At 36.4% G+C, this 11319-nt stretch overlaps 1 protein-coding gene across 3 annotated transcripts in view; it reads left to right on the top strand.

Annotated features, from left to right (window-relative positions):
* The first annotated feature begins 784 nt into the window (after positions 1-784).
* Positions 785-11319, top strand: part of ascc3 (activating signal cointegrator 1 complex subunit 3) — a 164303-nt gene continuing 153768 nt past the window's right edge. Inside the window, exons 1-4 of one of the 3 annotated variants that reach the window (XM_030158289.1) lie at positions 785-845; positions 1475-1604; positions 4355-4505; positions 8352-8929. In XM_030158289.1, coding sequence (XP_030014149.1) covers positions 1515-1604; positions 4355-4505; positions 8352-8929 — 819 coding nt within the window. In that variant the 5' untranslated portion in view covers positions 785-845; positions 1475-1514. Of the gene's footprint in view, positions 846-1469; positions 1605-4354; positions 4506-8351; positions 8930-11319 lie in introns of those variants that run through there. The other 2 variants (XM_030158290.1, XM_030158291.1) reach the window with 2 other exon arrangements.

Raw genomic sequence — 11319 nt, 5'->3', positions numbered from 1 at the left:
TAAAACTAATGTGAACGTAACCCAGGGGTTCTGCAATATATCCCCCCCCCTTCAGTTCTACGTGTTCAGACAATTTCAGTAATTAAACTTTGATTCATTCATCCCTGCTGTCCCTAAACACCCCGTGGCCTGCTGCTGGTAATAGGGTCAAAAGTAGGTCAACTGGAGCAGCAGGTAATGTAGTCTAGGAAATAAAGCCTACAGAAAAATCAAATATATGTCATCATTCATTTTGTCTGCAGTTTGTTTATTTCTTAATTCATTCATTATGTTGATTATTTACCTGTGATGTGTTTTTTATTTTGAAAGTTGTATATTTATCATTTATCACTAGATTTGTTTGCACCTAGTCTGTCAGTGCATTAATACACTGTCTCAATATTCCCACTTTTAATCAAATTTATATTTTACTATTTTATACATTACATATGTTCAGATAATCAAAAATAACAAAACTGTTAGGAAAAAAGGGCAAACGACTAGAAGAAGTTTAGATTAAAAACTAAATAAATAAATAAATAAATAAATAAAAAAAGATAAATACGAGGTTTAAGCAGATATGTTGTCAAAAAACGGCATAAATTAATGGTTTCGGTTTGTTCTTAATACCACATTTTCTTAATTTGGCATGTAACTCCGCCTGCAGGGGGCTGTTGTACAAGAAAACGTTTCGTTGTGTCGGTTTTATGTGTATATGGGTAATGTAGTCATTATTGTTGAAGCTCCCATCAGGTATAGGCATTATAAAACTACATTACCCATAGTTCCAGGCGCACAGTCCACTTCTGTTGATACTTGCCGGAGTTACATACGCGTGAGACTTGGCTTGCAAGGCATTTTGGCAGGTAGTTAATGAAATATAAAGTTTTACATTCGTTCACACACATTGTTATTCCTTCGTACTGCCTCAGTGCTTCGTTTTATGTTGAGTTTTCACGTCAGGGCTTTAGCGAAAGTGTTTGCGAAAGTAGTAGCTTGTCTGACAAGCTAACATCAGCTAACAAGAGGCAGTGGCACAACGTAATTAAGCTAGCTAAGCATGAGTTTCATTTTAGTATAAGTTACCGAAAGTGGTGCTAGAATTAAAAAACAAAACTATCAGTTGTACTGCAATAATGGTAGATATGTATCTCATTTTTCCTGTTGCTGTCTCTGCATAGAATGACATAAGGTCGTTACAAAACATCTGACTTGATAGGAAAACAAAATATATGACGAATTTAACCATTACAGGAGGCTTAGACTAATCGATACTATCCAGCATGTACTCAATTCATCACTCACTGTAGTTATTAATTTATTTAATATCCTGCATGAGAAGTGACATGACATTTCTTGTCACACAGAAACCTTATATAGTTCACAGCTGTATACGCATTATATCGCTTAGTACGTACATCAGCAAGGCACTATTAATGTTTTTAAAGAGTCCTTATTACTTTGACAGTTTGCTCTGTTTTGTCTTTTTCTTCAGAACACATAGGAGAACAAGTGGATAAGAGAATTAGAGGAATATGTCTCCACCTCGGCTCACAGGCGCCCTGCGATCCTTCTCCAATGTCAGCAAGAAGGATGACTTTACGGAGCAGCTCTATGATCTGAAGGTAAGGCTGGTTTGTGTTACTTATTGATTGGTTTTACTTTCACATACACTAGATGAACTCAGGATAAAATGTATGTCAAAATTTCCTCCCATTAAAGCACTACATTTCAGAGCTTCTTAATCATATTTGGCAATTTTATTTCTTCAAATAGAACTACAAAAATATGCTATTTAAAGGCCCAACTTTGGGAGTATTTAGGGTTATCTAATAGTAGAAATATATGTTGTATAATGGTATTTTGGCTTTACTGACACTGAGCAAAAAGGGCTGTGTAAAACTTGCAAAATGACAGCTGCTGCATTTATATTTTTTACTCCAATTTGTATGTTGTATGTGACAAAACATTCCAGAATGAGTAATCTGTGCATTTTCCTTGAAATCAATGCAAGCAAACACAACAGAAATTGCAATGTTATCTACAGTAATTTTAATATGACTTTTTCACTAAATCACCAGGTCCAGGTGCTTTGCAATTTTCTTGCTTGCACCTGTAATACACTGGAGAATACAAGGTGCCGAAATAATGTAGGGCCCTAATCGTCACACAGCCTTGTGGACTTTAACTTTGACTTGTATGTATGTGCACTACTTTTAGTCAAGTACTGTGCAAAGTTGAAATAATTTTGAGGCACTTGTAGGCTACATGACTTGAGAATCTACATTTATGCAACTGTATATTTCTATTCCCTTACAATGCAGAAGCAAAAAAAAAAATCACCATTTTCTCCTATACATTTCACTCACAGTTTGAGTTTCCAACTCTGATTTTGTTCAATTTCAGTTGCCTTTCAACAAGTACAAATCAGTCAAAAAACAAGTAGGCAAGAGACAAAGCAGTAGGTTTTGCTGAAAACCTGGAAACACTTGCATATTAAATTGCTGATGCTCTGGTTTTTCCTTTTCCTTTGGCTGAAGAGTCTTTAGGCCTACTTTTTGCACAGAGGTGTTGCTCTTTTCTTCAGGAGCCTTAATATGTAGATTGAGCAAAAATATGTTCTCCAATCTGCATGCTTTATTTGTAGCTCCTAAAATAATTTGTTGTATTTACAATATTTATCATCATCAGTCAGTAGTTAAATGCTGCTTGAGAGCTGCTGGAGTGGATAGAGCTTATTGAATTTATTTGAAGCTGTTGACAGTGTGCTCATATTTTTGTTTCCTTCCCCCATTAAAGACTTTCTTTCAGCCCATTATCAAGCTGGATTTTTAGACATTTCTTCCATCAGACAGGGAGCGAAACAAACCTTTTCCCCTCTCTTTCTCCTAATCAATATCTTGATGACACATTATAAATTCTCTTGTTTTTATTTTTATTTATTTATTTTCCTGTGTCTTTGGATAAAATTTGGACACACATTCAGCCACCTTTACGTGGTTCACCTCCAGTTAAACCCTGTAAGCAGGAAAAGTGCTTCTTAGGGGGAAAGATGACTGCAGTCACTCTGAGATTATCTTGGAGCTTGGGTTAAAATGCTTAGTTTTAGAAGACATGAAGCTGCTGATTGTAATAGAATCGGTGTGTTAATACTTTCCCTGACCTCAGAAGCTGAACTGTCAGACTCACTCTGAGATGCTTCTCCACAAATCCCCTAATACCGGTTAAAGTAGTTTTACGAAAAAAATACTTTCCTAATAGAGTTGAAAAAAAAAAAAAAGCTTAACAGTGTGAAAGCAAAAGCAGTCTTCATGACCATTGTGATCAGATGACTGAGTACTCAGTTTTCTGTTGATCAAAGGAGACATTTGTAGTTCATTAGTCATCAGTCTGCCGACATCTTGAACAATAATTTTATTGCTTTCCAACTTTTTGGGCAATATGGTACTTAAAAAGATGTTTCAGTCAAAAAATCCTTTAACTATCGCATGCCTAAAAGTGTCTTTGCTGGAGGAAACATAGTTGTATTTTATTACTCAAGTGATAATAATATAAAAAGGTAACATACTCTGTAAATTGCCTAGTTGTTTAATCTTTTTTTTTTTTAAGAAATCATGTTATATATAAGATTTTTCCGTAACCCCATTTCAGTTACATTGAGGAGTTGGAACCTTAGATTTTCTGCTTTTGCCATCATCAGATCAAACTTCACAGATCAAAGTGATTGGATTCACATCTGCTTATGCACTGGTTTGTGGTTAGGGCTGATTGGCCCGCATACCTCATTTTTTAATAATACCTTTTACCTACTTCATAGTGCTGTTGACATGAAATACAGTTAATAAGGAAGCACTAATAATTCTTTTGATTCCCACTTTATTTTACATCGAACTTCATCTTTTTTGGATTTTTGAGTAATTACAAGAACAATTAAAAAGATTAGCCTACTTACTAAAGTTGCTGCTCCAAATATATATATATATATTTTTTTTCCTGTTACTTGACTGCTTAATTTAGGTGCTAATTGTTTAAGCTCTACTGGTGCCAACATGCAGCTTAAAGCACCACTGTGGCTCATAATTATAGCCTGACAGAGTGGATAGTTGGGAAATCTCATTAAAATAATGTTTAGTCAGTCATGTTATATGATACTTGCATGTATTCACCCTGAAGTATGCTTTTTAGGATTTGCCATGGTCAGAGATTTTGTAAACGACGCAATGACTAACAAAAGTGTGGTATTGTTCGGTAGATTTATGATCAAATTGTGATGTTCTTTGGTCATCGCTGAGCATAAATGGACATTTAGAAATACTGTAGCAATTTGTGTTAAAGTGCTGTATGTAATTGTACTTCTCTGTGTGACTCATGCTAGACCAAACGTCTGAAGAGACGGGAGCTGTTTGCCAGAGAGGGCCTGACGTGGCACAAGATTGTCCATTTCTGTAGTGAGCATCAGGACAAAGCTCAGCAGCAAGCTGCCAGTCAGGAACTGAAGAGCATCCTTTTGGCAGCCAAACAGATCGGTATTTAACTCCATGTCCTCAAATCTGTTGTCATGTTATTTCTTGTATTGTGCTGTGAAGTAAAAAAGTCTATATGCTATTGTACAGAGGTGATTAGGAAACACTTATGAACCAGCTTATGTTATTATATTACGGTATTGGTAATAGTTTGTTTTGCATGTGGTTTACCAAATCAGAAATAACTACCACTTAAGCTTTAAAACAGTTCATTTTAAAGGGTCTGGCAAAATAAATTATGGAAAAACTCATAGAAAATACACAATCAACACATTTTTGGATTTCAAAAGATATAGGTCTGAAGTTTAGAAGCTTTTTACACATTTGTACAAATACTGCACAGTGTACTGTTGTGATTGCATAGCTGCTAATGTTATCTTTTGGTAAACATTATAAGCATCTTATTATGCACATTTATATACACATTAGCATTCAGTATCTAGTTATGTACAGTACATGTTGTGGTTAAGAATTAGCAGTGAAATGCTTTTGCATGCCTTCATTAATCTGTGAATGTGAGTGTTTATTTATCCAAGGCTCTTAACAGTATTACACAGTAGAAATGATTTTTTTAATTGCATCACTGCTCAGAGAATAGTAATTTAATGTACTTGTGACTTAGAACACTAAAATACAAGCCATAAAGTCTTCACAATGTAGTAGTAGGTTTTCCACCTGAGTTACCAGTTGATACCAGTTCTGGTATCAGACCCTGTTAATATGACACAATGATAACTTGGCAAGATCGGTGAGTATTGGTATTTCAGAGTAAAACGTGTATTGCATACAGTAGGGCTGGCCGATATGGCCAAAAATATTTCACCTTAGTCAATATCATGACAAATGTTTGTTATGCCACAAAGATGGACATTTCACAAATAGAGGTAGAACATTCACAACAATTAAAATGTATGCAGTAGTTTAAGTCTCTTCGCAGTATTTAATTACAAATGATGAGAATTAATTCAAACAACACAACGCTGAAAAAATTTGAAGTGTTTTAGCTCATGGTGTAAATGAAAAAAACAAAAAAAGGAAAGAAAAATGTATATTATGATGAATATAATTGTCAAAATCTGAAAATATATCATAATAACAATTATCACCATTTTATTAGCCAGGTGTAGCGTACAGTAACCCTGAATGTTGAGTTGATGATGAAAACACAGTGCATAAAACATAGTTTAGTACCATCTGCTGATTGTATTGACTTCACTCAGATTTTCAAGTGTTGTGATTGGTGAAGTTTACGGTTGGATTACTTGTCTGAAGGCAGAAGGGTCGCACTTAAAAATTATCCATGTGAAATGAAGTGGTTGCCTGATACTAATGTGAATAAAATGAGTATAGCATTGTAGCTTAGTTTATGCTGCATTTTTAAGTAGTGTAGTAACATCCATGGATTGGTTAACAGACTTCCATGGTCTTATGGCGCTGGTGAGATTGCTTAGATTAAAAAAAGGCCTGGTGTTGTTTGCTATTGTTTAATAATAAATTTCAATTAGTAAAGAGTAAATCTCACACATGCACATTGACGGCTTTTATATATTTTACTTAGGATTTACTTTTATGTTTTAAGACTGATTTGAAAATATAAAAATACAATTAAGCAAAAAAAAAAAAAAAAAGAACTGTACAGTATGTATATTTTTTTGGAGTTTCCTTTTTTTAAAACGGGATTGATGTTGAATGTAAGTTTTGTTTAGGATACAGTATTCAGACACAGTATTGGTATCGAAAATGTTTGCACATATCCCAGGCCCAGCCCTAGTAATGTGAGTCACTCTCCAATTTAAAGATAAGTGAGAGTCTCTTATCATTTTGGCCTAACACTTGTGGTGATTCCAATCAAAACAAAACCTGTAAGGCCAAATTGAAAGAGCTCCTCAATAAATAATCCTGCCTCTATGTTATTTACTTCTCTTTTATGTGCTTGATTTTTCTCTTTTCTCTCTCCACTTACCTCAGCCAGTCAAGGCAGATGGCCACCCACCCTGAGTCTGTTTTTTTTTTCCTTCCGTAAAAGGAAGCTTTTCTTCTTCCCTTTTCTTGCTGTAGACAAGGTTTTTCTCTTTGGGGATTTGTTTGGTTTTCTCTATAGAATATTATAAGGTCTTGACCTTAATTTGTAAAGTGCCTTGGGATAATTGTGTATTCTGATTTGGCGCTAACCAAGTAAAATGTAATTGAACTGATAGCATGCCACTTCTGTCTAGATCATCAAGTGTACTTCCTCATGAGATCATATAGTGTTGATTGTCGTTTTTCCCCTCTTTTCATTCATAGCAGTGATTTCCCTCTCATTCATCAGTCAAGAGTAACGGTATTTGTTGTGATGCTCTGTGCTGTTTCATGTGTTGAACCTGCCCTTACTCTATGTGACTGGATCCAAATAAGAAGTTGCTCTTAAGCACACTCTGGAGTGGATGAAAGTGCCCATTCTGCTCTGCCACGTACAGCAGCGGCTGCAATGCTTTTAGACCATTTTAATTGCTTTAAATCCTTTTCATCTGTTTTTGCTTTTCTCTGCCTCTCCAACCTTCTTCCTTCTACCCTCTCTCTCTGTCTCTCTGACATTTTTTCCTCTAATTGGACAATTACTCTGTATTTCTTTTTTGTTAAGTGCAGTTCTGGTTAGGCATGAATTGTTTGAATATTATTTAAATGAGGTGCAGGGACCTTAAACAATGAGCTCATGGTGAAGCCTTTAGTGCTCACAGGAACATCTGCTGTTCTACTCTACAACTATAAGTGCACAGTTCGTATTAAAAGCTCATACAAAACAACATTTCTATCTGAATCCAACTAATTATAACAGAATGTGTGAAGGTGACTTTTGCAGTAATCCTAATAATCACAGTCATTAAAATAACAACAAGTACATCAGATTTAATTGTCTCTTCAGCTGGACTTTATCATTTCTGCTGCGTCCTTAAGGAAAAGCGCCCTCCAAATGTTGGAAGCTGTGAGCATCAAACACCACCACAGTGTTCTCCCAGCAGGCATTGTTAAAGAAACAAATCTAAGAGCCTTCAGCCATGCTAAGTGCTCCATGAAACTGTATTTACACACAGCTGCTCTCTGAGCTAAATGCTAATGTCAGCACACTAAGGTGCAGCTTTAGTCAGACAAAATGGTGCAGGACACAAATTTTGCGGGGAAGTGTCTTTACAGGTGCTGGTAAGACATGAAGTGTAATCCAGAAAATGGATGTAGTCATTTAAAGGCTTCTTGGAATTGTAGAACACTATACATGGTTTAATAACTGTTAGAAAGATGTCACAGACAATTATTGTCACTTTTTTTGCAGGTGTCCAAATGCCTAAAATATTAAACTAAGCCACTTGCAAAATGGTACGGTGCATCTATGAGGTATAAGTGTTGTGTATATATTTGTTATATTTCAACAAATAAAAGTCATATAGATGAACTCGTACAGATGATATAAGAATACAAAAATATACATTATCGGAAGACTTTGTACAGGTACTGGTATAGCTTGTAGTGACTTGTTCTATATTGCTTCAGATTAGTTAGTGCTACAGATGCCTCACTGGCAACTTTACACACCATATATTACAGCTGATTTGTACATTATTAAAGCCTGTTGTTGGTGTAGTGCAGGTCAATAGATTAAACAGATACAGCAACTGAAGATCAATAAATCCAAAGGGAACAATATACAGAGACAAAGGTATAATTGTTCTTTTTTCTTTTATTATTCCAGTATTCATCATCAGACAAAGACTGGGCTTCTCTGGGTCTGCCTGTCAAATGTCTTAAAGTATCCCTGGTTGATATTATTTGCATCTATGACATTTTAATGTGTTTTGTTTGTTGTTTTGTCAGTGGGAGATGAACATGGTCAGGAGGCCATTGAAAGTGCTGCTGTCTTTCTTTTTGAGACCTTCCACAACAAAGACCATGTGGGCACTGAAGAGACCCGAACCATTAAGCAGATGTTTGGCCCCTTCCCTTCATCGGCAGCTGAAGCTTCTTGTGCTGCTGTGGCAAAACTGGTGGCTCAACTTGGAGACTCCCATGTTGAGGACTTTGTCCAGACCCATTGCTCTCGTCACAACCCCCAGCGAGGCTCAGCCTTTGGGCGCAACATTGCTTTCTCCTATGAAAGCTACACATTAGACCCACTAGAGGACCTGCCCAACTCTGGCATCCATGAAGACAATGTGAACCTGGACTTCATGAACTTCTTAAACAACCAACAGAGTGGAAGAAAGGCGTCCAGTGAGGATCAGGCATCCAGCTCAGGAAGAGCTCTGAGCTCTGGAGATGAAACAATCCTCAGAACTGAGGTAGAGAAATATCTTAATGGAGGAAACATGATCTCTTCCAGCCCAGAAGAGCTGTGCACTTCCCTGTTTGAGATGCTGGCTTCCCATAAGAGTGATGACGAGCTGCAGAATGAGGTATGTGTTACACTGAAACAAAAAATTCTATTTAGTAAAATGGTAAATTTGAATCTGCAGGATTGATCTTTCACAGTAATTACTTCACTTTCACTTTCACTTTGTACGGTCATATGGTCTGCACTTACTCGTTGTGAGGTACATACGGCACGAAACACACCCCTGTATAATCCCTGGACGGACCTGTCCACAGACAGGTCTGTTATAGCAGAGGTGTCAAACATATGGCCTGCAAGCCAAAACTGGCCTACCAAAGGTTCTAATTTGGCCCACAGTATGAATTTGGAAAGTGCAAAAATTATACTAAAGTTGTTAAGAGTCAAAGGTGTCATACTTGTTTTAGTTCAGGTTCTACATTCAGCCCAATTGAGAATCTCAAGTAAAATAATAGCATAATAACTTACAAATAACGACTTCAAATTGAAATCAAAATTTCATAGTGAATATGTATTGCATCGGTATCAGCAAAACTCATTGTAAAAAAAATCTGATCGGATTGGAAACAAAAAAATCCAGGTTGGGACATCACCAGTCCTAACATATAAACTGTCATTCTTTGTAATGGTTGAGCTTTTAAGTGCATTACACCACTGTTGATGAACAATAACTGAAGTCAGTCTGGTCTAATTTTGGTTTGTGTAAAATTATTGCAGTTCTGAAAAAGTTGTGCATGTACACAAGTTATTCTACACTTACCAGATCAAGAAAGATTTGCTTTTAGTAATGAACTGATAATGAGCTTTAGAAATTGGAAGCTGAACTAGAGGTTGAAATGCTGCTAATAGGATGTTTTACACACTATCTGTATCAGTGGAACTTGGCTCTGAACTTAGTGGATGGCTATGCAACCTACACCAGCGACAATATCCATTAGAGAACTTCACACATACTCAAAGAACTGGAGACACATCTATTATACTGCAATGGATGTTGTGAACCTGAGATCATTTATATTTAACTAAAAATTATCTTAGTATCCTACTATAATGGATGCTCTGTCTCTGGCGCGTCTTTGTCCAACGTGTGTCTGACGCGTGTTGCAGCACGGGAGGGCGTACGGGTGCAATGCCGCTGTTGCACCATGGGAGGGCGCTATCGTCCAATGGCACCATGGGTACAATGCCGCTAGTAAGTTAAATTTGTAAGTTATGAGCGTGGTAAGATTGTTGCTTGTTTATTTATAGATATATCTTACTTTGTCATAAATTAATTATTTGTTATATCTACTTTCACTTGACCTCCAACTTGAACTCAGAAATAGTGATTCATCATATATTTTGGACTTCTACACAGCCTGTCCCAATGTTAACCTTAATACTTTGGTGCTGCTGTTTGTTCTATAACCTTGACCTTAAGCTTCAAGCTTTTTGAGTTTTGTCGAGATGTTGGGATTATTATGGCCTGGCTGTGAGGCCAACTCATCCTTGGCCTTTACATGATGACCTTTTTAAGACATTTTGAACTTCTACATGGCTTTGACCTTCATTGGAAATAAAGACCTTTTGGAAGTGTTAATAACGCAGCACATAAAAGCAGAGGTCAGCATTTAAAGGAGGAGAATATTCTATGACATGGAATGATGAGATAAGATGATGTTAATACCCTCTATGGGTACATTGTAGCAGCAGTAGACAGTAATGCACAGATATTAATTAATTTGAGAGCAGGAAGGTTTAGTTTTCTTTCTCAGAATGTTTGGGAACTATGGGCCTGGATAGGGAAGTATTGCTCTCTAAAATCTCTCTTTTATAGAGTTTAGTGGATAATAAACACAAAACAGTTACCAGTGAAGAATTACTTATTAAAATGTCTTAGGCTACTTTCAGACTGCAGCCAAATGTGGCCCAAATCCAATTTTTTTTTGCCCATATGTGACCTGTATTTGATCTGTTAAAGACAGTTTGAACAGCACAAATCAGATTTTTTCAAATCCGAGCCAGGCCACTTTCATGTGCATTAGGACCTGCTGTCTGAACATAGTCTTAGTCTGCTGCTGCAAGGTAGAAGGCTAGAGGAGTAAGAAAAGATTTGTTCTTTCATATTTTAGAATTGACCTAATGGATGTAACAGCTAATAGAAGCCAAACACAATACAAGCTATCATTTATGTTTGCCTCTACATATTTCTGTCTAGATTGAAGGTAACAGACAAAAAGAGAAAGTAAAATAAAGGTCAGAATCTGGGTTTTCATTGTGAGTCTCTGTGGTGACTCATCCCGTTGAAACCTCCAGCTGTTATATGCTATCCTTTACATTTGAGTATATATAAGGGAAGTGCTCCATCATTCTGTCGCACTGCATTTAAACCAGCTTCATTCCCTGTCTGACATATTCCCCAAGGTTTTTATGTTGTATATCTCCAGGTATCACACAGATTATATATCTCTCTTT

This window comes from Sphaeramia orbicularis, chromosome 16 (assembly GCF_902148855.1).
Source record: "Sphaeramia orbicularis chromosome 16, fSphaOr1.1, whole genome shotgun sequence".
NCBI lineage: Eukaryota > Metazoa > Chordata > Actinopteri > Kurtiformes > Apogonidae > Sphaeramia > Sphaeramia orbicularis.
Note: the sequence above shows the minus strand (reverse complement) of the source record. Positions and strands in the feature narration are given on the sequence as shown.